The 27,311-nt window shown below is 42.1% G+C and overlaps 3 protein-coding genes across 3 annotated transcripts in view; all 3 read right to left on the bottom strand.

The window, feature by feature from the left end:
• The window catches only part of ulk2 (unc-51 like autophagy activating kinase 2), a 41,110-nt gene extending 28,739 nt beyond the window's left edge, over positions 1-12,371 (bottom strand). Inside the window, exons 1-3 of the mRNA XM_083984991.1 lie at positions 11,330-12,371; positions 5,880-5,972; positions 5,733-5,774 (exon numbers count right to left, since the gene is read on the bottom strand). Of these exons, the coding sequence (XP_083841117.1) occupies positions 5,733-5,774; positions 5,880-5,972; positions 11,330-11,422 (228 nt within the window). The 5' untranslated portion in view covers positions 11,423-12,371. The remainder of the gene's footprint in view (positions 1-5,732; positions 5,775-5,879; positions 5,973-11,329) is intronic.
• A 381-nt stretch (positions 12,372-12,752) lies between these two features.
• Positions 12,753-18,546, bottom strand: tmem97 (transmembrane protein 97). Its single transcript, XM_083985029.1, has 3 exons — positions 18,356-18,546; positions 16,992-17,136; positions 12,753-15,984 (listed from the first exon to the last, which is right to left on the bottom strand). Exons 1-3 carry the CDS (start codon positions 18,467-18,469, stop codon positions 15,707-15,709), a joined length of 537 nt encoding a protein of 178 aa, XP_083841155.1. The 5' UTR covers positions 18,470-18,546; the 3' UTR covers positions 12,753-15,706.
• Positions 18,547-18,576: 30 nt separating this feature from the next.
• Positions 18,577-27,040, bottom strand: LOC310995756 (uncharacterized protein; the record flags this gene model as incomplete). Its single annotated transcript, XM_083984881.1, has 3 exons — positions 26,766-27,040; positions 22,335-22,753; positions 18,577-18,624 (listed from the first exon to the last, which is right to left on the bottom strand). The coding sequence occupies exons 1-3, from the start codon at positions 26,941-26,943 to the stop codon at positions 18,577-18,579; spliced, it is 645 nt and encodes a 214-aa protein (XP_083841007.1). The 5' UTR covers positions 26,944-27,040.
• Between the last annotated feature and the right edge of the window lie 271 nt (positions 27,041-27,311).

Consider the following 27,311-nt stretch of genomic DNA (forward strand, 5'->3'; position numbering starts at 1 on the left):
AACCTTAAAAACACTTTAAGGAAAAATAAACTCCACTCCTCAGACTAAACTTCAGGTGTTTTTACTGTCCAGCCGTCTCCTGATGCTGACTCGACAACATAACAGAACAGAACATCCCATAATACTGAGCAGCACACCCATGACGACAGCGAAATAGAGAGATGATGAATTCATGTTCACGTCTGAAACACGTGTTCTGGTGTACTGTAGTGTGTGTGTGTGTGTGTGTGTAGGAATGTGGACGGCAGCCAAAGAGGGTCATGCTACAGGAGTTTCTAGGAAAAACTGCAACGAGTCCAAGAACGTGTGTGTGTTTTCTCTCTCTCTCTCTCTCTGCTCAAGCCCTGCACGTCACGTCGGCCCGCCTCACTGCTTTGTGTAATTAGGACGCACACACACACACAGACACACACCAGGCTGGGGGCCCCTCTCCAGGCGAGAACACAATGTTCCTCTCAATGTTTACCTTTTACACCGACTCTGATCTGCTCCGTTTCTTTCTATAGGATACACACACACACACACACACACACACACACACACACACACACACACACACACACACACACACACACACACACACACACACACACACACACACACACACACACACACACACACACACACACACACACACACACACACACACACACACACACACACACACACACACACACAAAGCCTGGTTGTCAAACAAAAAAAAAGTCTATAAAAACGTGCCGTCCATGTGTGAGATGTTGCCTCCTGTCAGAGTTCAGTCCCTGACGTGGTTTTTCTGAGATTTAAATCCAAAAAATAAATGAGTTTAAAGTTTTGATAAGCTGGAAAAAAAGAAGAACTTAAACTAAGTGAAAAATATAAAAATAGACAGAAAATAAAAAAACCACCTCAGGCCTGTTTGAACAGATGAGTAATAATAACCTGAATAATTATATTAATTATTATAAATATAGACGTTGGCTCCAGGAGGGAGAACGTGACGAGTTCCAGTTACACTTCCTGTTCTGCCGGGTGAAACCAGTCATGTGGCTCCAACAACAACAACAACAACTGATGATGATGATGATGATGATGATGGTGGGACAGGGTGGAGGCCGACAGACAGGAAGAAGGGATGATAGAGAACGACAGGGGGAAATGACAGAGAGGAAAAGTGAGTTAAATATAAAAAGTAGAAGGAAGACGCAGAGAGAGGAAACACAGATTATTGTATTTTTAATCTGCTTGCTTTTTAATGGCTCTTATTTTATTCCTTTTTTATTCTTACTGTTACATTTATTAATTCCTTTTTATTCTTTTTCAATTATTATAATTTTATCTTTATTTTTAATCCTCATTACGTTTTCTTACCATTTTGGGCTCTATGTCTTTTATGTAAATCACTCTGCAGCACCTTGGTAAACTTTTATGTTTTGAACATGTGCTATATAAATAAACTCGTAACTTTGAGAATCTCCAACTCAGATTTCCGACTTCAAATCGTTCAAAAGGCAACCGGAATTAACAAAAACATGGCGGACCGGAACAAATGTGGCATTCAAAGTGCTTCACGTAGCTATAAAGCCTGGTTTATGGTTCTGCGTCGCAGCGACGGCGTAGCTACTGCGTCGACGCGGACGTAGCCTGACACGCACCTCCAAAAAAACGCGTAGTGAAGCGAACCGCAAGGACTGTGATTGGTCCGCTCAGAACGCTCACCATTTGCAATAAAAGCGTTTGTTTTTCAGTTGCCATTGTTTCTGTGACCAGAAGAAAACCAAGGAATCCGATATGAGCCCCCTGAAACCACACAAAGACACAGCCACACCCTCCTAGCGGCTTGGCGGTGAATTGCAGAGCAACGCGTTCCCTCGACGCAGAACTTCAAATGCTCAACGACGTAGTTACGCCATCGACGCGACGCGGAAGCATAGACTAGGCTTAAGGCGTTATTTACATTACAACAGACACAAAAACTAAAAAAAAGGAGCATTTTAAAATAATCAAACAGATCAGAAGAGAAACAACACCATGAATTTACTTTGTTCCTCAACGTCAGTAGCTTAATCTGTAACCGTGAGTAAATATTGTATGTTTCATAACGTATTCAATGTATTTTGGCATTAAAATGCATTTTTAATCGATGTTTTACCGTTGACGGTGGTTGTGGTTCTGCACGGGTGCAGATTGTTGTTGTGTGGCGTCAGACGACTGATTCTGGGGACATTTCTTTTTCTCCGACATGAGGTGGCGTTCGATTGCACATTTTCAAGTAGGAGGTCGGAAAACTCCGAGTTCTGAGTTCCCTCAAACGCAGCATTGGACTCTGCTGGTTCCAATGCAAACACAAGAGGCTGTAGGAAGTGCTTCATCATCATCATCATCATCATCATCATCATCATCATCATCATCATCTGAACTGTCTTTGTATCCGTCTCCTCACTGGACGATGTGATTCATCATCTACAGTTCATAGTCCACACAGCTTCTCACAGAGTCTCTGTTCAACTACCTCACTCTACTTTTCATGTGCAATATTGTGAAAACGTTTTATATATTATTCTCTGACATGTGAAATAACCCCCCATATCTTTTTCCTTTTCACTAGACAATTATTTTTACTATGTGTTTTCACATTTGTGCTCTGTCAGGACTCACAATTTATAACCTATTTATTATGTTTTATACTTATTTCTATTTTATTTTATACTTTTCTTTTCTTGGATGGTGTTTCAATCACTTTTTATTATAGACTACTGTGCCTTTCTGTGTCTTTTAACTTATTACTGGACTCCAAGAGAGACCTGTATGTGCCTGGACTGTTTGATTTGTGCACAAATGGCAAATAAATATCTTCTTCTCTCCGTCAGCACAAAACAACAACACACCTCCAACACGAGTGATGACATGAAGCTCTGACAAACACTCAGCCTCCAGTGTCATGTGTTGGCTGGAGGAGGAGGAGGAGGAGGAGGAGGAGGAGGAGGAGGAGGAGGAGGAGGAGCTGAGTGAGTCCTGGTCCCTCAGATCAGCATCCGTCAGACTGGACTGAGCTCCGACCGCGGTGCGTTCAAGTGACGTAGCGTTGTTCAGTTTATTCTTAGAAAAGCATGACATTGCAGTTTCACATCCAGCTCCCCACGGACTCCCTGTGCCTCGGATTGGTTCCTGTTTCATGAGACCACGGCTCCTGATAACGGACTGAACGCCACATCACATGGTCACGTGACCACACAGGAGCAGAGCAGCTATTCTGAGCATCAGTGTCACTTCTCTGTGTTTATACAGAGAGAGAAAGAGAGAGAGACACCAAACACTGGACTGGAGCTCAAACACACTTGCACCCATAAAGATGCTCTACACAACCCGTTGTTATCTGCACGATACTAACAACACTGAAGCTGCGTCTCAGTGTGAATCCGTCCATGAGTTCCTGTCATGTAGTGAAGTTTACTATCTACACTATGTACATCTGTAGAGTGTGAATTCCTACAGTCAGTGTTTTCTCAAAGCTGCCGACGTCTCTTACAGGCGGAGAACAACGACCTACCGCAGTGGTGTAGTCTGATTTGTTGTACTGGGTATACTGAAGCTCCAATGCATTTTAAGCGGGGATACTGGACATACAGAACCTGTGTACATCATCGGCCTGCAGATATGTTGATTTACATGTGTTATATTCTGTGTCCATCGTTCCACACTCAACTTTTTGACCGTTATGAGTGAAACCATCCAGGTTCTTACTAGGGATGGGCATTTTGAGTACCATATTTTCCGGACTATATGTGTGGTGGCCTGGGAAAACCCTTCACATGGTGGGATTTTGACATTTTCATCTTTTGATATTTCCACAAACTAGACGTTTTCAGCCATTCATAACTGTTTGAATGACTGAGATAGCCCTTTCAGGTCAAAAGTTATGGGCATTTTAATCTATTATGACCAAAAAACTGAAAAGTGAGAAAAATGGCTTTAACTAGAACGTTGCTGTTTTAACCCTCTAAAGACGAGTGTTTTACAAAACATTAAACAACTTCTGAACCGTTTATGATAGAGATTAGCTGTAAACTGTATCTGAATCGTGTGATTTTCTGCTTTCCGAGGGTCCTTGAATGGTGCCTGTATGACAAGAAGGGACCGCATAGGGTGCGTGTAATCACGTGGTACGGGAACAGAAGCTAACCTAGCGTAGCATCAATGCTAATCCGAACGTAGCATCAATGCTAAACAGAACGTAGCATCGGCGCTAAACCGAAGTTATCATCGGCACTTGCACAAGTTTTACAAAACACCAACAACCGTTTATGATAAAGACGAGCTGTAAAAAAGCATCTGAAACAACAACGGACCTGTCTCCTCTAGTGCTGCTGCTGCAGATCAGCTGTTCTGTGTCTCAGGTGAAAATTAAACGCTTTACTCGCCACAAAAACATAAAAATAAGTACTTTCTGTTTTGTTTTCTTAAAATATTTATTCACCATGATGTAGTAGGGAGTTCAAAGTACCAGAATCACACAAAATATAAAAATCGTGGAAATAGTACTTTTCCACCTATTTTGGCTATTTGCCACAATCGAACGTCCGCGACATCCAACGGGTTTTCCCAGGCCGCCACACATATGTCGCTAGTCGCTTTGGACAAAAAAAAGTTGCCAAGAGGGGTTGGAAAGTCGCCAGATTTAGCGATAAAGCCGCCACACTGTACGGCGTCATAGATGACATAGCGTATATTTTTGATAGGCTATATAAGTCGCTTCTAAATATAAGTTGCATGGCGAGCCAAACTACTAAAAAAAGCGAGACTTATAATCCAGAAAATACGGTAATTTTCTAACCGAGTAACCTAACCTGGTTTTACCCGGGTAACGGCATTACTGACACACAGCGTCGTCAGACAAAATATCAGGTGGATAATAAGAGTAGAGATGGAGTTGGGGCAGATGTGCATCTTTATGCCGCGGCTGCCTCGGAGGAGAAAACTTTTTTTTGTTTTCTCCAGTCATTAGCGGTGCTTATTTATTAGTCCAGTCCACACTACATTTTGGCGACTGCGCTCCTCTCTGCCTCGCATCGTCACAGGAAATAACTGGGAAGGTTTCAGGGTGTTTGTATTTTCTAACAGACTTGATGACACCTGTCGTCTCCCTCCCGACGGCATACGCCAAGGGAACCACTACAGATTCTTGTAAAAGGTTTGAAAGTTCGAGGCTCGATCCAAAAACGCTTTTACACAGCAAAAAACCACGTTGCTTGATCCGAAACTGTTTAACGCTACGAAAAAGCCGAACCATGGTATGATTATGTAATTTGATCCGACGCTAGACTGGAACTCTAACATGCCATTTTTTAAATCCTAGGTTAACCGGATAATAATTCATAACCGCTGCAGATTGCCTACTCGGGTAACTGTGCACATCCCTAGTTCTTACTGTGTTACGACTTGTCAGTGTGAACGCACTTACACACTCAAAATAGTTAAGGTAAGTATGAAAGTATCTGAATTAAGACACAGCATGACTGTTTTAAGAAAGATGCTAAATGTGCTAACAGCTCTGAGCCTCCTGATGCTCTCTGCTCCCTCACCTGGAGGTGGGCGGAGCTAAAAGGCCAGATCCACGTTTATCAACCAGGAAGTGAGAGGAGACGAGCTTCAGCTTCACAGCAGTTTACTGGTTTATACTTTACACAGAGTGTTTCAACCAGATCTGGTGCAAAGCAGGAGAGATTTATAAAAACAAAACAAGAGAAACTTACCTGGACGTCGTAAAGTGCCACGATGTTTTCATGCTGCAGCTCCTGAGTAAAACACAGATAAACAAGATTAGCAGGAGATTTAAACCTTCTCATCCATTGATGTCTCTGCCAGGAAAGTCGAGGCTCACACACTAACACACTGCTCACCTTCAGGATCTTGATTTCCTTGCCGAGCAGGATCTGGGACTTGGACAGGTTCTTCTTATTGATGCACTTGATGGCGACCTCCCAGTCCGTCTTCTGTCAAACACAGAGCAGCAGCAGAGTTAAACACACACCAACAACCAGGCCAACAACCTGCTGCTCCTCACGTCCGGCACTGAGACACTGAGACAAACTGACAGCGGTCGTCAGCGCTGGACGGAGAGCAGGAGCCTCCTGTCAGTCAAGAGAAGGCCCGTTTCAGCTGAGTCATGCTTTCCCTCAGGAAACTGTGCAGTCATGAATCGTCTCCCTCCTCCTCCTCCTGCCATCACGGTGCTCAGTTTACATTTATTAAACATGAGGCAGTGTCAGTCAGGAAAACGTATGTGGCCCCCAAAGGTAAAAGGGCCCTTCATGTTGATACTGTAAACTATAAACCTGCAGGAACCCGCCATCCCATAAAGACTCTACACAGTGAAGTGTTGCTGCTGTAAACACATCACAGCGATGCATCGTGCAGCCAGGGTCTGACATAGCCTGCACGTGAGGCGTTCAGGTAACTCCTGTAAATTATGCAACACTGAATGTCAAGTGTTCACCAGACATATAAATTATAATCTGCATGTGAGGCGTTTAAGGAACATCTGTAAATACCACGATCTAACAAAGTCTGAATGTGAGGCTTTCATGGATCATCGGTAATAAATACAACATAGTCTGCGTGTGAGGTGTTCAGGTTACATCTGTAAATTTGACAATCTTGTGCAGCCTGAAATGTGAAGCATTCAAAACCCACCTGTAAATTAAATGTTTACAAGACAAAATATAAGATATAGTCTGCATGTGAGGCGTTTAGGGGACCATCGGTTAATTGTACACTGTAGTACATTTTGCACGTGAGGCGTTCAGGAAACATCTGTAAATAGGACTATCTTCTAATAAAGTCACATGCAGCCTTCATCATGAGAGGCGTTCAGGGTAGGGATGTAAATCACAGTTTCTCCCCACAGTGTGCACGCTAAAAAAAGAATCAAGTTATATGTGTGTGTGTGTTTATTGCTCTGTGTGTGTGTGTGTGTGTGTGTGTGTGTGTGTGTGTGCGTGTGTGTGTGTGTTTATTGCTCTGTGTGTGTGTGTGTGTGTGTGTGTGTGTGTGTGTGTGTGTGTGTGTGTGTGTGTGTGTGTGCATGGTCAGCAAGCATCCCTGTGTATTATGGGATACTGTATCCGTCCCAGTGACACCGCCGGGTCACTCGGGTTTCTTCTTCTGTGCTGAGCGAGTCGACGCTCAGAGTGACGAGGCGTCGGGTGACAGCTCCAGCAGCAGCAGCAGCAGCAGCAGCAGCAGCAGCAGCAGCAGCAGCAGCAGCAGCAGCGGTCGGCCCACGGCCCACTTACACTAAAAGCTAAGAGAGGAGGGGTGAGGAGGAAGGAGGGGAGGGGGCTGCGCTGATATAATATTTCCAGATGAGCTCCTGCAGCTCACGTGAACTGCACACGTCCGAACAACAGACACACAGGGACAAACAGCTGCTGCTGCTGCTGCTGAGGCGTTCACTGACCTGACAACACAACACAATGCAGACAGGAAGGAAGGAAGGAAGAGAAAGGAAAGGAGTGAATTCTGGGTATAAAAAGACAAGGCTTTCCTAGTGGATCTAGGTTAATAGGAGATGTTCTTGCTGTGGGGGTGCAGCTGCCTCCTCCCCCAGGTCGGTCGACACAGGGAGAGACTGAAGCACAGACAGAGACACGGACCGTTACAGACTGACCCCACGGCTCATTAAGGAGGAGGAGGAGGGAGGAGGGAGGAGGGGGGTGAGTCAGGATGCTGAGCTCAGAGAAGCTCACTGTCATTTTCCAGAATAAAGCCTGATCCTGTTTATGAATCACAGCTGATTACACACAAACACACACACACACACAGACACACACACAGAGATTAGAGGACACTGAGCTGCTGTATCAGTGACACTAAAGCAGCAGCAACACAACTCAGACTGGAAGTAATGATCCAACATTTCAAACACAGCTGCAACTGATTATTATTGTTATTATTATATTTATTATCATGATATTTAGTGAAGTATGTTATCATTACACTCATCTCTCTTCATCTGTATTATTAAACTTTTTCTTATTTCTGCTTTTACTCACTGTAACAAACCTCCTGTGTTTTTATCTTTGTGTGTTCTCGTTGTTTTGTTTTTAGTGCTCTGTGTGTATGTGTGTGTGTTGTTATTGTGTAATACACCGTTTCTGACATTGTATAAAGTCTGATTGATTAATTAGTTATCTCTAGACCTTTATTGTAAATATTTTATTATTTATAAATAGATATAGATTTGTTAGTTTTCTACCTTTGTGATCACTCAGGACTCTGAGCAACACACGTCCTTAATGGACAAAATAAAAAAAGGTGCAATCTTGCAATCAAAGTGCAATCAATTTCTTTTTGTTATAATGTGCAATAGCCTATACTTTATATCTTTTCACTTCTTACACATCATTTATTTGTGTATATGTGTGTGTTTGGGTGATACCAGGACTGACTGTGATGTCTTCTTCAAAACTCTCCACACAGTCTGCACCAACAACAACACCCTGTATCTGAGCTGAACACTTCACACGTGTCTCAGAATAAGCTCATTCATCCACAACAAACTGTCACTGTTAAAGGGATAGTTCAACATTTTGGCAAATTAACCCATTGCCACAATCCCACGGAGTTGTTTTAGAGGTAAATACAGAGACTGCTTGATGAAAAACTGCCCCCGACAGGAACATACATCAGTGGTTTTACATGAATTTCCCTCTGAAACAACTCTGTCTGGTAACGTTGTGTTATTATCTCATAGCGTGGTGAATGTGCAGGTCACAACTTGTCCACCAGAGCATTTTGGAGTTGTTGGATTGTGTATTTGACAAGTTTGATGAGGGAAACCAAGAAATCCCATGACCCTCCGTAGCGTAGCTCTGAGCAGCTCACGGCTCTGCTCCGCCGTTCTAAAAATAGCTTGCACCGACAATTAAAGGTAACGAACCTACTACTACTATGACTATAGCGATTATGGCAATGGGCCAATTTGCCAAAATGTTGAACTATCCCTTTAAACACACGTAGCACAAGCGTACGTTTATCTTTATCTCTGCACTAAATTATTGTTTATAGTATTATATCCACAGATGAGCCATAAGATGATGACCACCTGTCTGTCTCCATGCAGGGCTCCGGGAGCACAGTGGCCCTTAACCGAAAATTTTAGGAGCACAAATCAACATGCAGAGCAAATATTCACATTTGCCTTGTTTTCATTCATGATCCTCACATAGCATGGCCCCTCACCTGTAATAACCGATTCTGTCAGTGTTAAAAAAAAAAAAAAAACAGCAAATTTGCTGGTGGCAACAAGTAGATGAAAGTTTTACTTGCACAGACTCAAATTTTAGGGGCAAAATGTTTCAATTTAGAGGCAGAGTGGAGTCCTGCCTGTGTTGTGTTTTTGTATCAGAGCAGGTGTAGCTGCTGCAGGTGAAGCTGCTGCAGGTGAAGCTGCAGCGTCAGGCCGCTCTGACCTTCCTGCTTCTTCCCAGCTGGAGTTAATCCTCTAAACTGCCTCCACACCATCTCACACACACACGCGCGATGACGACTTTCACCGTTAACGCTCTGGTCACATGACACAGATCGGCAGGTGAGCCGAGGACGGACCGGGTCACCGCTCCGACTCTGGACCAGTGACATCACACCTGCAGCGTGATGATGTCATCTCCTGCCTCTCTGTCTGCCACTCACACAGACAGACAACACAAACAAACAACCATCCTCCATGTGTGTGTGGACGCTACAACTTTTTCTGCATTCTCTGTTAGAGCTGCACTAGAGTGGAATTCCATCCCAGCATCAGCCCCATTTACAGCAATGTTATTAATGTCCACTGTCCCTGTTTTCAAATAAACGTATTATTACTTCAGACCTGAAACGACACGACAGGGGAAAACATGAAGAAGCCAAACAGACTCACAAACAACAACAACAACAACAACAACAACAACAACAACAACAACACAGGTTTTACATGTGAGTAAATATGGAAAATTCCTTCGTCCAACACTGTTCTGTCACCGTCGCTTTTTGATGACATCACCACCTCTTACACAGACAGTATTCATTCTCATGTTTCCAGCCTGGTGCAGTCATTTATTTTTATTTGACTCACACACACACTTTTGTTGTTTATTTAGTACTATTATTAAGTTATATAATGTTTAAGGCCTCCCCGGACTGGAATAACCTTCCTTCAAATATACCATCATTGACATCTTTGGTTTAAATATGCTTTTTCTTCTTATTTTGAGTTTAACTGTTCATGTTTCAGAATATTGTCATACGTAACACACTTTCATTTCAATTTTTTGGTGCTATATATTTTTTTCTCTCTCTCATAGTTTTGCTAGGCTAATGTTAGCTTATTGCTTATGGCCTATGTGTGGCCACCGAGAGGTTGTGCTCATTTCTGTGCTCATTATTTTTTATGTTTGTGCAGATGTATGTTAAAATATGTCTGTAGATTGTTGATTGTTGTTCTGTTCTGTTTTTGTCTGTAATATAGTATGTTAGGACCCCATTGAAAACCAGAGGATTCCCCTCAAGGGTTTTATCCTAGTTAATAAAAATGTTGAATGAATGAATGAATAAATGACTATTATTATTTTTATATATCTAGACCTGTTGTTGTTGTTGAAGTCGTGTATGATCGATGTGTTTTACTGTATCTGTGTGTTGTTTCTCGACCCGTCTGTCCTACAACAAAGTCTGAAGCTACTGTTTAGTCCTGATTAGTATCTCACACAAACACACACAGTCACATGTATTAATGAATTGGATTTGTTGAGCTCTGCTCTAATGAACTGAATGAAGCTGCAGCAGCTGTTACATAACCAGGCCTAGGCTGTATCCTCAGAAAAAGACAAACCTGCACTCCTCTCCTCTCCTCTCCCTCCCTCCTCCTCCCTCAGTACGTCATCAAGTCATTCACTGCTGCCTGACTCATCCGTTTCATGAATGAACCGAAAAAACCTCCACATAAACACACTTACACAACCGACACCAGGTGGACCGACACCGGCCACACGTCACCTGCTGCTGCTGCTGCTGCTGCAACACCACTGTGACTGTGTGTGTGTGTGTAGGTTACATCAGAGTGGCTGAAGATGCTCGGTCAGGAAAGCAGCTGTAAAATATCAAAACACACACACACACACACAAACAAACAAATACTGAAGCAGGCTGAGGTGACAGCCCACATACGGTGCTGCAGGACCGCATCCTGCACCGACACTGACTGACCCAGATTCACTGATGGAGGAGGAAGAGGAGGAAGAGGAGGAGGAGGAGGGGGAGGAAGAAGAGGAGGAGGAGGAAGAAGCAGAGGAGGAGAGTCTTTATTTACCTTCCTGTGTCTTCCTTTGAACACCACAGCAAACGCTCCATGGCCGACCAGGTCCTTCCTGCTGTACTCAAAGTCTCCAACCGTCTCCATCATGACGGAGTAGGAAGGATGGAGGATGGAGTAGGGATGGGGGAGGAAGGGGGGGGGGGGGGTGTGGTGGTGTCCTCGAATGCTGCTCTCCTCTGCTCCCTCTGGGGCAAATAATCCAGTCGGTCCTGCTGCTGCTCGCTGACAGGCTGCCTGGTTTCAGTTTTTTCTTCTTCAGTTTTTTAGTGCATGAACATGAATAAGAGATGCTGCATGGTGCGTTCACTTGCCCTCCGAGCAGGTGGGATGTTTGTAATGTCACACTCCGAGCATGGCTTGGTATAACCGAGGCTGGTGCCAGCTGTGTCAAGTCTCTGACCTAGTTGGACGGCTCTGCTCTGTCTCTGTCTCTCTGTGTCTCTCTCCCGGGGAGGAGGCCGGACGGTCGGTCTACATGGTGCCGGGCCTGCGGGGGGGTTGTTGGGGATCGAACCTGGACCGGGGCACAGCGGAGCGGCTGCGGGCGGGTCAGAGAGCTATCTGCAGGCCAGGCATAGGCTGCACCGAGCGGCCGCGGCTCCTAGCGCCATAGCTGCTGCTGCTGCTGCGGCCCTGCACTCATACCAACAACAACAACAACAACAACAACACAACGGCTACACAACATTAGCTGCTGTGTTGTTGACACTCACACGCACACATACACGCACGCACGGACACACGAATACACTAGCAGCAGTGTTGCAGCGTCTGCATGGCTCCGGAGGATGCAGCGGGGTGACGCGGAGCTGCAGTCCGGCTCAGGGCGGCTCAGTCCGGGGGAGTCGCTCCTCGACAGGACGTCCGGGTCCACGAGACTCTGTCGCGCGGTGACAGCTGACGTCACCGTTCCTCCGCGGTCGCACTACGTCTGGTCCGACTCCGCTCCACCGGTTAATGTGATCGATGATCGATGGTCGGTAGGTGGAGGGTTTTTTTTTAATATCAGAGTCCACGGCTGCGTCTCGTCTGTGGACTCTGTCGCTGCTTGCTGAGACAATACTGACACCGAGAGCCGAGCTCCGCCTTTATACTCGATCCCTCCGCCAGAGGCAGCGCCAGACGTCTCCTTCCGCTGCGAGGGTTAGTCCGCCTACATCACAATAGGGCCAGGCAGAGCGATAGATATAACAGTTATATCTATATCAGTTATATATAAGTTATATCTATCGCTCTGGGGCCAGGCTATTAATTAATATATTAATAGCCTGGCCCTATTGTGATGTATATCTTTGATATATTATTTCATTTCATGCATTTTATATATCTAATTATTTATTTCTACATTCTATTATATTCATTATTTTACTCATAACTATGTAGATAGACACACAATAAAAATACAAAATGTATAAGATAGTTTGTTGGATGCTTTTATTGTCCCAAAGGAAAATTTTAACGTGATAATGTCAAGAAATAGCCTAGAAATAACGGTCAATTTCATAGTAATGTTATGTTTTTCATAAAGGCAACAGATTAACAAGACAAGTCTTGCAATTGACCGTTATTTCTTGGCTATTTCTTGACATTATCACTTAATTAAAGGCCTGTAAATTAAAGGGTTACAGTTTTTTTTCACAGTCCGTCATAAAACACAACATGCGACACACCAGACATTGAAAACATTCACCTACATTTGCCCAAAAGACATTGAGGGAAAGAAAAACAAAACAAAACAAAAACATATGTTATGATGAAAAAATGAAATAACATACACTATGGTGTCATGAATTATATTATAAACCAGAGCTCATGAAAGACAATCTTGTATTAGGGTGAGGTGGCAGGATTTGGCACATTCAAATTACATTACACACAATTTATTTGTATCATCAAGACCATTAAAAATGGACAATATACTTGGAGAGTGTACGAAATAGTTCAGCACGAATGTCACAGTGTAAAAGAACATGGGTTTATGATTCAATAGAACCATTATTGCATAGATTAGATTACAATACAGTAGCGTTGTGTATATCTACCAGTTTCTATTAAAGGAGCAACTCCACATCTGAATTTAGCAAAGGCACTTCTAAGCTGCTGTGATATTACGTATATATACATAATGTGGGTGTATATAATGTATATTTTTCTTACTTCTGTGTTATTTTGCTCTTCTGTGCCCTCATATTATATGTATACCTGCCCTACTGGATACTTTAATTTCCTTTGGGATTAATTACTGGACTTGGAGTCTGTAAAATAAAGCTATAATAATAAAGTATATTTTATTAATTATTCTTAACTAGTATTTGTGTTTGTGTGTTAAATGATTGTCTACATTTCTTTACTTTTATGTTTATTTTTGTTTTTCCATTATAGTATCTTTTTGTTTTCCAAATTGAAGTACTTTACATTTGTTTGTGTATTTGACCATGTATGTGTACGTTTCTTTACTTCTTTTATTTCTCTACTGTATGAAGTCTACATATTCATCCATTCATTGTCTGCAATCACTCAACGATTCATTGTTGCATATAGGCCTTTCTGTTTATACTTTTGTGACAAAAGTTTTGTCACCTTTGTTATGTCATTTGACGAGAGCGTTTATGCAACAGTGTGTTTGGTAAAAGGTCAAAGGTGACTGACTGATGTGTTGTGCACACATTCATCTGCTTTAGTTAAAATCATTACAAACAATTTGTAAATGATCACAGAAAAGTATCAAAAGACCTCTGATCTGTGTCATAAAACTTTCATACTTACTACAATATAATTATGGAACAAAGAGAGGATGAGTGAAAACACCCTGATTGTGTATTTCATAATATTTTTTTATGACGTGTCTTTATCATGTAATAAAACTAACTCTGACCATATCACAGAACATGATTCAGCCTGTGTTTAAAATCATGACAACATGACACATTGTTTATGTAAAAACACACAGGGAAGCGAGTTTATTGTTGCTCAACTGCAGCCTCAGTGTGACGCCCCCTGGTGGCCAGAAACATGAGTAGCAGCATCAATGTCTCTGTATGGACGTTTATGATTCGAGCTGCAGAGTGAGACTCATTTGTAGTGATAAAAACACAACAGACCAGAGCTCAGTGATCCAAAGTCTCTGATCCTGGGGCCGGATTCACCAATATGTTCTTAAGAAAGATCTTGAGAAATGTCTTAAGAAGAAAATTATGAAGTTCATAAAAAAGTTCTTAAGTGCAATTCCTCAATCTTATCTTAAGCACTATCTTAATTTCTTACAAATTTCTTATCTTTCATACAAGAACTTCTTAAAATACGTCACTAGCATATAGGTTGCATCTTAACTGTCAGTCACTCACTAACCATGGAGACGAACAAAAAGAGATGAAGAAACTTTTCAAGGCAGGAGCTTGAGGTTATGGTGGATGAAATTAATGTACGAAAAAAATTACTACTGGGGAAAATCAATAATATGGGAATAAAAGCGGAAAATAAGACAAGAGGGTGGGCCAAAGTAACTGTTAACTAACAGTTAACAGGCTCTTTGTGTAATTAAATAAAAAATATATTTACTTACTATGACCCACTAGTCTAAACTCGTCTAAAATGTGTTAAGGAAGGTGATATTAGAGGCTTAACTATTCACCGTAGGAATTTTAAGACAGGTCAAGGTTGTCTTAAAGTTAAGAAAAAAGTAAAGAACAAATTTGAAAACTTTGATTTCAAGAATAAGTTAAAGGGACAACGAGGAGTTTCTAATCGGTTATAAAAAAGTCTCACGTTAATGTGGATGAATCTACATTACCCAAACTTGTTAATGGGCCCATTTTCGATAAATATATCATTCTGTCTCTATCGTTATTTTGTTATTATTAGTGGTGGCGGAGATGCTGGTCGAGCCGACCAGCGTTTTTTACTTTCAGTTTCGCAACGAGTCATGAGAATAACGTAGCTGAATCGCCGTTTATGGTCGGAACTACGGTGGTATGTGAACCTCTTTGAACCTCTGACTTTAATTATTGATGAATGAAAACATGAGTCCGTCTTGCGCCGGTCAAAAGAATTTTACGGTGCGCGCGGAGGCTCATAAATGTAGTGTGAAAACGCTTCACTTTTCCAAAACTCCTCGTTGTCCCTTTAAGTTTTTTCTTAAGAAGAAAGTTGAAAAATACTTAGGAACTTTTTTTGGAGAATATGACTTCTTCTCTTTTTTCTTCTTAAGACTGAAGTTAAGAAAAAAATGACACTTAAGAAGATTATTTTTCTTAAGAAGGTTTTGTGAATTTGGCCCCAGGATCTTAGACGGTCCAACAGTGGTGACGTCGTCCCAACAACTAAATAAACGTAGAAAAAGGATTCTGTAAAAAAGACGGCGGTGCAGCAGCCTCAGTTCTTCTTCTTGCTCTGGGCCGATGCCGGTCCAGACCCGGGGGCGGAGCTGTAGCTGGAGGACAGCAGCATGGTGAGGAGGATCAGCACCGGGACCAGCAGGTAGGGAGCGTAGATGGAGACCAGCAGCCAGCGCTCCTGCAGAGTCTGTGGGCCGGGGTGGGGGGGCGCGGTGGGGAACTGGTGGAAGAGGATGTGGGCCAGGATCGGGACCAGCGTGGTGGCCACGTGCGTTGAGTAGATGATGGCCGGAGTCCTGATCCACCTGCAGCCGCCTGAGGAGAAACACAGGGAGAGTTCAGAGGTCAGAGGCTGCAGAGCGCGGTGGTGGAGAGCAGCTCCAACAGCAACAACCTGGTGAAGACCGAGAACAAGATGGACGACGCTGCCCCTCACTGTCCTGTCAACGGGAAATATAACTGACCTCAGTGAACAGTGAAACAGTGAAACCAAATGCTGAAGGACTTTTCTTCTTCTCTTTCTCTTCACCAACTCCAAGGGTCAGTCAGGTCTTCAGACTAAAACTGTTCCAACCAAGGATTAAAAAGGGCTCCAGTCTGCCCCTAAATTGAGGTGTTTTGCCCCTAAATTTGAGACAGTGCAAGTAAATCTTTAATCTACTTGCAACCAGTAAATTTGCTATTTTTCTTCTGCGTGCGAGCATGCATGCATATGTGGGTTCATCCTGGTAGGAGCCCTTTAAGCAGTTTAGGGATGTACTATATGTGTGAAGTCCTGTGAAGTCCTGAAACTCCAGCAACTGTTTGCTCTGTATGCACGTGTGTAGATGTACTGTATATGTATATATGTAGATACTGTATGCATGCAATGTATGCATGCGTGTGTATGTTTTTGGGTGTACATTCATGCATGCATATGTGTAGTAGGTATGTATGTGTGTATGTGTATGTGTATGTGTATGTATATGCATATAGAAGCATACTTGAGGCCATAATATGAAAATAATTAAATTAAACATTGTGCAGGAGAGGTGGAAGCCAAAAAAGGCTTATGAAAATGCCTCCCCTATGTAAAAACAACAGTGGTGGTCTTCCAAGTAAAAAAGATAATAGGCTACATACAACATAAAAATAGGAGAAAACAATTTACATAGAAAATAAAAGATAAAGATTAACAGGTCCATAAGTGCCACAAATCTTGACCAAAGAATGATTTCTTTTCAGTTATTTTTTGAACAAAGCCAGTATATTGATTTTAGTGATGTAGGATTGTTTCCTGAGTCACAGCAGTTTAACATCGTGGAACCAACAGTTGCTCTGACCTTTGAGAAACGCGTACGCCGCCACGGGGAAGAAGGGCGTCTGGAGCAGAGCCTCACACACGATGAAGGAGCGGAACCACGGCGGAGGATCCAGCATCATCGGGTCCTTGAACCGCTCCGCATACCAGCGCAGCAGGTCCCGGAGCTGCGGAGACACAGAGACACAGAGACTTAGCGGCTGCCTGCGGGTCAGTCTTCATTTTAAGTTAAGACTGAAAGCTTACCTGTTAAATCAAGACTCGTAATAGTTTCTTTTTCAGTATAGTTGTCATTACATCATAAGATAAGATAAGATAAGAAGACTTTATTGTCCAATGGTTTAAAAACACAGTGGAAATTTGCCTTTGGCATCTTGGTATAGTCAGCCAACAATAACAGCAGGACACATCTAGCACAGTAACAATAAAATAAATAAACACATGAAATACAATAAACAGTGTGTGTGTGTGTGTGTGTTATAAAATGGCACTTGTATTGCTTTCTTTTTTGTTGTTATTTGTTGTTGCTTTCTCTCATTGTTGTCTGCGGCTTCAATACAAGATGGACATTACATACGAGCAGCATGGAGGTATTTGGATGTTTTTTGGTGTGTCTTTTTGTTACGAAGACAGTTGGTATCCATTTGCAACCGTTATATGGACATGCACTGCTACGCCGAGACCCCCTGTAACTCAGAGAAGCCACGGAGGACTCTGAAACTTCTCCAGTGCAGCCCTTAGTCCACATGAGGGTGAGTAGATAATGAAATTTCAATTTTGGGTGAACTATCCCTTTAAGACTGAAAGTTTACCTGTTAAATCAAGACTCCTAATAGTTTCTCTTTCAGTATAGTTGTCATTAGATCATTGTTTCTTATACATGCTCATACACTCAAATACATTAATTTTAAACACCCATTTTATTTCTGACTTTTTTGTGTGTGTGCTATAAAATGGCACTTGTATTGCTTCCTTTTTTGTTGTTGATTTATTTTTGAATTTTTGTATATTTCTTGGGGAGGTGCTTTTTATAAGCCCATATAGGGTTTTTTAACCTCTCCCGCACTGACTATTCTTGTTTCATTTCTGTTTTTTGTAATTGTCATTTCTTATGGTGCAAATAAATAAATAAATAAATAATGTTCATAATAATAATAATGTAAATGTTCATTAATAAAGTATATCAGCAGAGTCTTATCAGTGTGCGGTGGCCGTCTTTTTCTATTGATTTTACGCACTCCTGCTACCCACCTGCACCTGAGGAACTGTGGCTGTGCAGGGAGATTTGCTTTTCTTCAAATAAATAAATAAATAAATAAATAAATAAATAAATACAAATAGCCTACAAATACACCTGTCCGGGCCCGGGCAGCAGCGTGGACTCACCGCCTGCGGGTACACCTGTCCGGGCAGCAGCGCCTGCAGGTCGATGCACAGCGTGATGGGCACGTGCGAGGCGAAGTAGAGGAAGAAGATGATCTCCAGCACGCGGAGGCTCATGGCGTCGGTGGGACTCGCGGTGTCAGTGACGGATCCGTGAAGAGAAGAACCGGGACCAAGAAGAAGGAGAACTGAGCGGCGCTGTGCTGTTGCGTAAAAACGCGTGTTCACACAGCGTGGATCTGATTGGTCCGCGGAGGGAGAGGGGGCGGGCCCTAGAGCGGCACCATTCACACCACACAGGACCACACAGGTCAACACAGGTCCAGGTGTTATGGCCAGGTTACGCCTACTGACACGCACGTCTGTCACGGGAGCGCGCACAAATAAGACGGACAGAAGAAAACAAAGTAGAGTTGGAAACCCAGTTGTTAAAATCTAAAACTATAACTATAATAAACAATAAAAATAATTATAGTGAAAAATGTGGAATAAAAGGTAATTATTAAACAGAAAATGTATTGGATAAAAAACACAAAGTACAACCTCTCTTTTTATTTATTCATACTTGTTTCTGTTCATGTACTTAATCATATTTCTACATAATCTGTTCCGCTCCATTTGATAATATTTTCATGCCTCACTATAACATTTTGAAGTAAAATAATGAAATCTTGTAGAGAACCAGACTGGATCTCTACTGTAACAGTGAGGGAAAGAAACACTGTTTGTGTTATTTCTATTCAAAGTTATTGAACCGGGAAGTTTGAATCTGTCAAGATCTTTCCAACTTTACTGAAGTGTTGGACTGTGTGAAAGGTGATGGAGCTCAGTTATATGATAGTGGAGCTTATTACAAAGCAGAATAAACTACACACAACAGCAGAGACACTAATCCTCCTCTCTACATTTTTTAAAACTTATATAAAACTTATATAAAACTATATTTTTTAAATCAGAATCAATGTTTACAGTTTGATGTGAGTGCAGACAAGGGTATGAAAACCACTGCCCCCTGGTGGTGAATATAGATGTACGGCTTTATCTAAAATTAATAAAACCAAAGTCCTTCTACGCAATATACAATATAGAACGTCTCTGATAAAACACAAAACATTATCAATATACGACCGGCTCATAGGCCACAACAAAGACAGAAGATGAAGACAAAGTGAAGACAAAGCCAAAGACACATTAATTAAACAAAAGGCCCCATAGTGTCAGTGGAGTGACAGAGTTTAAAGGGATAGTTCACCCAAAATTGAAATTCACTCATCATCTACTCACCCTCATGTCGACTAAGGGCTGGGAGAAGTTTCAGAGTCCTCCGTGCCTTCTCTGAGTTACAGGGGGTCTCGGCGTAGCAGTGCATGTCCATATAACGATTGCAAATGGATGCCAACTGTCTTTGTAACAGAGAGATACACCAAAAAACATCCAAATACCTCCATGCTGCTCGTATGTAATGTCCGTCTTGTATTGAAGCCTCGAAATCCCGGTTCGTCAAATTTGGACGAACTGGGAAGAGGAGCTTCGAGAAGCTTCCGCTACAAAACAAGCTTGAAATATAGACTTATTACATTTTTTTCGGGACAATTTCGCATTTCGAGGCTTCAATACAAGACGGACATTACATACGAGCAGCATGGAGGAGCTTCGAGAAGCTTCCGCTGCAACTGAATTGTAGATATCTGTAAAGACAAACCCCATACACATGAATGGCGAAAGTGACGTCATTTGTCCTAGGAAGTTAGTTGTAGTTGTGAATAAATGACAATTGTGGATAGGAAGAATGGAATTGCGGATATCTGAAATATTCTTTTTGACTAGGCAAAACTGAATTACAGATATCTGCAACTCATATCCAGTCTGGCTTTTAAATGTTAAAATGGCCTGCCATGAAGGCCAAGGCAAAATCTGTCTATTGTACTGATGAGATCCCTGATAAGTTATAGCAAGTGTGATAAGTGTGGCTCAGGAACAAAGACGACTCAGGTGTGATTTTTTTCCTGGATTTATTCAGTGCAGAGGATGTGAAAACACATGTACAGTACATACATACAGTCTCCTGGTCTTTCCTGTCCCTATACAACACAGCACTGTTGCACTGGCTAAAGCAGGGCTGTGGTGGCTGCACTGTCCCCTAGAATCAGTGTTGTGGTTATTTGGCCTTGGAAGGCGTTTCACCTCAGCCCTGACTGGTTTCCATTTGGGCGGCAGTGGCTCAGGAGTCGTCCAATAATCAGAGAGTTGGAGGTTTGAATCCCGCTCTCTTCCAGTCTCTGTCGTAGTGTCCTTGGGCATGACACCTTACCTACCAAGACACCTGACCTTGTGTGCATGCATATGAATGATCGTGGTGGTAGTCGGTGGGGCTTTTTGGCGCACATTGGCAGCCACGCTTCCGTCAGTCTGCCCCGGGGCAGCTGTGGTTACACATGTAGCTCACCACCACCGGTGTGAATGTGGTATGAATGAATAATGGTTACTGTTCACGCTTTGGGTATTGGGTATCAATAGAAAAGCGCTATATAAATGGAAACCATTATTATTATTATGCTGTTTTTAGCACATTTTAACATGTTGATAAGAGTGATTGTTGTTATTTTAACCCCTGCCTCAGCTGTATTCCAGACCTGAGTGCTTTCCTTTATTAATATTCCTAATAATAATAATAATAATAATAATAATAATAATAATAATGGCTTACATTTATATAGCGCTTTCCACGATACCCAAAGAGATTTACAGAAACCATTATTCATTCATACCACATTCACACCGGTGGTAGTAAACTACGTCTGTAGCCACAGTTGCCCTGGGGCAGACTGACAGAAGCCATTTCCTGCCAAACGGCACCTCCGACTACCACCAAACATTCACACACTCTCACACGGGGCAAGGTGGGCAAGGGGTCTTGCCCAAGGACACTACGACAGCAACTGGGAGAGAGTGGGATTCGAACCTCCAACCCTCTGATCATTGGACCTATCTACCTCTACTGCCTGAGCAACTGACGCCCCAAATATCTGAGAATTGATAGCCACAAAAACTTCCAACTGTACGTTGACTATCCTTCCTGGAATATTGTGTGTTATGTAAAGATCTTCCTGTTGACTGTTTGAGTGAAAGAAAAGATTTATCTGCTGGGTAAATCTTTCTCCAAAAATAGCACAACTAAATGGTTTCTCCTGTGTGTGGATTATCAAATGCATGAAAAAATTCCCTTAACATCTCTCTTTTTTTTAACCACTGGTTATCACAGTCAAATGGCTTCTCTTATGCACGGACTTTCATATGTTCATTAAGACCCATTTTAAAAGTTTTTTTTTATTTTTTACCACAGGTAGCACAGTCAAATGTTTTTTTTCCCTGTATGGATTCTCATGTGTTTTGTAAGATTAGCTTTATCACTAAATTGTTTACCGCAGGTAGCACAGTCAAATGGTTTCTCCCCTGTATGGATTCTCATGTGGTTTTTAAGATTAGCTTTATATCTGAATTGTTTACCGCAGGTAGCACAGTCAAATGGTTTCTCTCCTGTATGGACTCCCATGTGGCGTTCAACACTCCCTCTTTGACTAAATGTTTTACCACAGGCAGCACAGTGAAATGGTTTCTCTCCTGTATGGATTCTCATGTGGCGTAGAAGAGTTCCTCTTAGACTAAAGTGTTTACCACAGGTAGCACAGTCAAATGGTTTCCCCCCTGTATGGATTTTCATGTGTCTTTTAAGACAACCTTTTTGTCTAAATTGTTTACCGCAGGTAGCACAGTCAAATGGTTTCTCCCCTGTATGGATTCTCATGTGTTTTTCAAGATGGCCTCTTCTACTAAATTGTTTACCACAGGTAGCACAGTCAAATGGTTTCTCTCCTGTATGGACACTTGTGTGGTCTTTAAAATCCCCATTATGTTTAAATGTTTTCCCACTCTCTAAACAGCTCAGAGACTTCTTACCAGTGTCACATCCTTCATCACTTACATGAACAGCTTCACTGTTCAAACCTGACTCAGGTGCTCTGGTTTCTCTCCAGTCATCATCATTGTCTTCAGTCTCAGCAGACGACACTGAGACCTCATCATCCATATCTGGTTGAAGATCTTCAGGCTGATCTGAGTTCCTGTCTGGTTCAGATCCTCCACAGTCGTCTCCATCGGCCTCTATCTGTTCAGCTGAGCTGCTGGTTGGAGGCTCTGCCTCAGTTTGTCTTTGATGAGGTTGTAGGGACTGAGGTTTCTCCTCCTCTTCGTCACTCCTCACATGAACAGAAGTGAGGGAGAACTCTGGAGTGGTCAATAGTTCCTCCTTTTCTTCTTCAATATTGTCTGGGTTCTCCTGATCCGGACTAGTGGTCAACTCAGGAAGATCTTCTGCTTTAATCATCAACAGGTGCTGATCACCTGCAGAAAAAATGAAACACACACACACACACACACACACACACACACACACACACACACACACACACACACACACACACACACACACACACACACACACACACACACACACACACACACACACACACACACACACACACACACACACACACACACACACACACACACACACACACACACACACCATGAACAACAGTGTCTTCATACTGTCACTCATATAACTGGTGTCTGTATGAACCCCAATTATCTTCTCAGTGGACACCAACAGCATCTCCTACAGCCATTCATCAATCAGTAATCCATAATGTCACCCTAATTAAACAGAATCCTCCAGTTACCACCATCAAAGTACACCTTTATAGAAAACGACTAGTATAGGAATAAAGTATTGTAGACTATTGGACTCTAACCAAAGCCCTAAGCGCCCTGAGCTACATCAAATCTTTCAAACTGAGATAAAAAAAATTTACAGAATGAGAAAAACAATTACAAGTATGATCAATACTATTGTTACTCTAGAAGAACGTCAAGTTTATTTACACTGCCCGTCCACAAAAAAGTCACACACACTAATATTTGCTGTGGCCCATTGCCATAATCGCAGTAGTCATTGCAGGAGGTGCGTTGCCTTTATTTGTTGGTGTGAGCTGCTCAGAGCTACGCTATTGGTTTCCCTCATCAAACTCATCAAATACACAATCCAACAACTCCAAAACGCTCTGGTGGACAAGTTATGACCTGCACATTCACCACGCTATGAGATAATAACACAACGTTACCAGACAGAGTTGTTTTAGAGGGAAATCCATGAAAAACCGCTGATGCGCGTTGCCTTCAAGGGCAGTTTTTCAGCAAGCAGTCTCTGCATTTACCTCTAAAACAACCTCGCGGCTCTGAACCTACTGCTATGACCATGGCGATTATGGCAATTGGCTAATTTGCCAAAATGTTGAACTATCCCTTTAAGAAATGGGACAATGCATATTACAGTTTTTCTCTATTGGTTTGGCTCAATTCTTGAAACAGAAATTACATTCTCAAAATAACATGGACAAATCTCCAAACCACCTTGCAAATGTTCACAACAGAATGGCATTTCTCATTGATTTCATCAAATTGCAAATGTCTTAGTACATGTCTCAAGTGTCTTAGTGCATCTTTGCAAATGGTTATGTACAAGTACCCTAGAGTTAGCACAATGAGCATACATTTAGCACATTTTCCAAATGAATAGATCTTGCTGATCTAAGCTGATTAGTTGATTCTCAGTCTAATGGTTGCTCTCTCCAAAACATGTCAGCATGATTTCACTGTGTAAATCATCATATGCACAATAGTCTGTTCAACTGTCAAAATTAGTCAACATACTGTAGGCTAATACCATGAAAACCATATGAATTTCTTGCAGCATTTCATAAATTCATGACAGTAATTGACAGTCAGGTGAAATTAGAACTTGACTAACGAAGGAGGAGTTCAGATCAGCTGTTTAGCTACCTGACTGGTGCTGTCTATGATTGTGAATGCTGCCAAACGCGTATATATAGGGCTAGGGCCTGTACCTTTTGCAGTATAAACATGGAGGTACCTGGCCAAGAAAATTATCATGAGCAACTCCCTGCTCAAGGAAGAGGAAGAGGAGGAAGAAGAAGAAGAGGAGGAGGAGTGCGGATGCGTGGTGGAATAGGCGGAAGAGGCCGAGGAGCAAGAAGACACAGAGTTGTGCCTGATGAAATTCGGGCCACAATTATAGACCACGCAAGGGAAAATATCCGCTGTGATGTTGATGAAAATATGTGGCCAATCAGAGCGCAGCGTATGGATGGTCAGGAGGATGAAGGTGGTGGCCAGGAGACAGAGGGTGATGACAGTGATGACCAGTGAAAATGTCTCTACTCGTGAAACTTTGTTTACTGCACCAAAGGCTTGGTGTTTTTTTTTTGTGTTCATATTTCATACATGTACAGAGAACTGTAGGCCTATACATTTTGTTTTTACAGTACATAATCTTGAGTTACTTAGGCTATGTGAATAAAAATGGTTACAATTTCCTTGGCAATATGAGTGCAGTGTGTGTGATGTCAAACTTTGGAGGCTGCTCTTACTGTAAAGTCCTTTTCTTAGGTTTTATACGTCTCTGCCATAGTGACAAAACATCTAAGCATTTTGACTTGCAGTGCTCACAGAATGCCACAGGGATGATGCATTTTGGGGGCACTGACTACTTACATGAGAAAGAAGTTTGGTTTTGACACATAAGTAAACTGTTTTGGGAGAGATATGAGGTTCTGCAGCTCATCCATGGTGTTATGCTGAACCATCCAGTTTATTTTTGGTAAAAGCACTAAGTGAATGCAAATGAGCCAAAAGCAATTGAGAAAGATCTTTGCCATTTTGATGGTACTGACACTTTACATGGTAAAGGAATCTAGTTTTGAAGCATGTGTGAACAGTTTTGGGAGAGATATGCGCTTTTGCTAGTGAGCTGTAATGTTGTGCAGAACTGTAAGACTGTTTGGCCAAATGGTCTTATAGTTTTAAGAATGTAATTTCTGTTTCAAGAAATGAGCCAAACCAACAGAGAAAAACTGTAATGAACAGTTAAAAAAGAAAATGTAAATATGAAAAGAGATTGTAGCCATACGGCAAATTTCCATCTCTTGTCCCATAAGCAGGTAGGTGTAAGATGGAGAAGAGAAGAGAAGATAGGAAGGACAATAAATCACAAAATTTTCCCACAACAACCACAACAATAACAAAAATGAATGCACAACAATACAGACTATAAGTTTGGGATGACACATGATTAACTAGCTCAATTTTAGAATTCTCTTGTGAACATGGATTATACAGTAAAGTGCTAATTTGCATTGCAGTAGTGCCCATAATAAAGTGCTAGATTGCGGGGGAAATGTGCTTGTGTAAGGTGCTAAATTATGTACCACTGTATTCTTTTTGCACTTGTTCAGTTGGTCCAACATGTCCCGTTACAACATGGCTGGCGGTTAAATCCTGAATTAGCAAAGTAGCCTATAGCCTAATTCAAATCATAAAATTTACTCAAATGTTCCTTTTCTAAAAATGTAGGTCTGTGTGTGACATGGGGCGGGGCTATCCCCTTTTAATTTAAATTAAACTCAGCACCCCTAAAAATTTGAGTAAGAAATGTTGTTGTTGTTGTCTTTGACACGTGTTGTGTATCTATGTGTTGATGAAAAAGAAGTGACCTCCTCTGACATGTTTTCTTTTGCAGGCCAAGAAGAGTTTATTACAAAAAAGGACAATGTCAAGAAAATGCTGAATCTTGGAGAGCCTCTGGTGTTGTTCTATCCCCAGAATCCCACCTTCTCCTGACAGAGAGGTGCCACTGTCCAGATAGTTAAATGACCTCTGACCTAACTTTCAAAGAAAAACCCTACCCTCACAGGAAAAGGAATACAGGAACACATTGCTCAAGACACATTCCACAAAACAGGCAAGATCCAAGACACATTTCATGAAACAAAGAAGATCACAAATTAAACAAGACTTTGAATCAGTCATTACCTTCATCTATTAGACCAGGCTCCGAAACAACTAATAATTTACGCTTGTAAATGTACTGTATGTGCGTGCCATTCTCTCTTTTAACACGTAAACTGTCGCTCTCAAATCAAGTTCCTAACGTTCTTCAAATTTTAATTGAGCTGAGTTGAGGCTATACAACACAAAGTTAACCTGTGTGGTGTCATGAATCCAATATGTGTCTCCTTTTACCTCTATAGTCCTCGTTTTTGCTGCAGCAAACCACAGATTACTTTTCATATTGTTAGGAATAGGAATGTAAACATACGAGCCTACTACTATTAGCCTAAATGAATGGTCAGTTATCCTTTTCCAGTGGAATTTTTCTGTGAAATGTAAACAAGCAACATAAAAGCTAAAAGATGAATGCAGTAGGCTACAACATGTCCTCTTTCTCTACAAACCGAGACTAGCATGATGTTAATGGATTAAAACCTGAATCACCAACCTGTTTTGTGCTGCAGGAGAACATCCAGCAGGTTCCTCTGCCGCTCGATCTCCTGTCTGAAGCCAGAAGCCTCCGCCTCGTAGCCGGCTACGACTCTGTCCACGGCCGCTAAGATTTCCTGGGAGGCGGCGGTGAGTCTCTCGGTGACGAATCCTCTCAGAAACTCAGACTCAGACATTTTACTCAAACTCTCGGTTGCTCCCGCCCAACAACAACTCGGCTGTATTGTTTCCCTACAACCAGAGAATTTCTAATACTGAGTCGTAGACTGTCTCTGCCCAAACGTGACTCCTCTCCTGATCTGCTGGATTTGAATGGCGGCTGGTGTCCCGTTCTTCTCTTCAGGTTTATGGCAGCTTGCTTCCCATTTCCAGGGAGCGTTACCGCCTCCTACTGAGCAGGAGTTTCAGAGGAGAGAATGGGCATGCAGTTCAATATTCTTCCAAGAATAAACGCACCAAGAGAAAGGAGAAAAGAGAAAAATAAACATAACAACTATCATACTAAACTTATCAACCCAGTTACGTAAAAACTGTAGAATGTTTC

The sequence above is a fragment of the Trachurus trachurus genome, assembly GCF_905171665.1.
Source record: "Trachurus trachurus genome assembly, chromosome: 13".
In the NCBI taxonomy this organism is placed as follows: Eukaryota; Metazoa; Chordata; class Actinopteri; order Carangiformes; family Carangidae; genus Trachurus; species Trachurus trachurus.

Bases quoted from the DNA above. Each gene is read 5' to 3' on its own strand.
- tmem97 (XM_083985029.1), bottom strand. From the start codon at position 18,469: ATGAGCCTCCGCGTGCTGGAGATCATCTTCTTCCTCTACTTCGCCTCG. The intron at 17,137-18,355 runs GTGAGTCCACGC...GTGTCTCCGCAG, and splicing joins GACAGGTGTACCCGCAGGCG to CTCCGGGACCTGCTGCGCTG. The intron at 15,985-16,991 runs GTCAGAGCAACT...GTTTCTCCTCAG, and splicing joins GGCGTACGCGTTTCTCAAAG to GCGGCTGCAGGTGGATCAGG.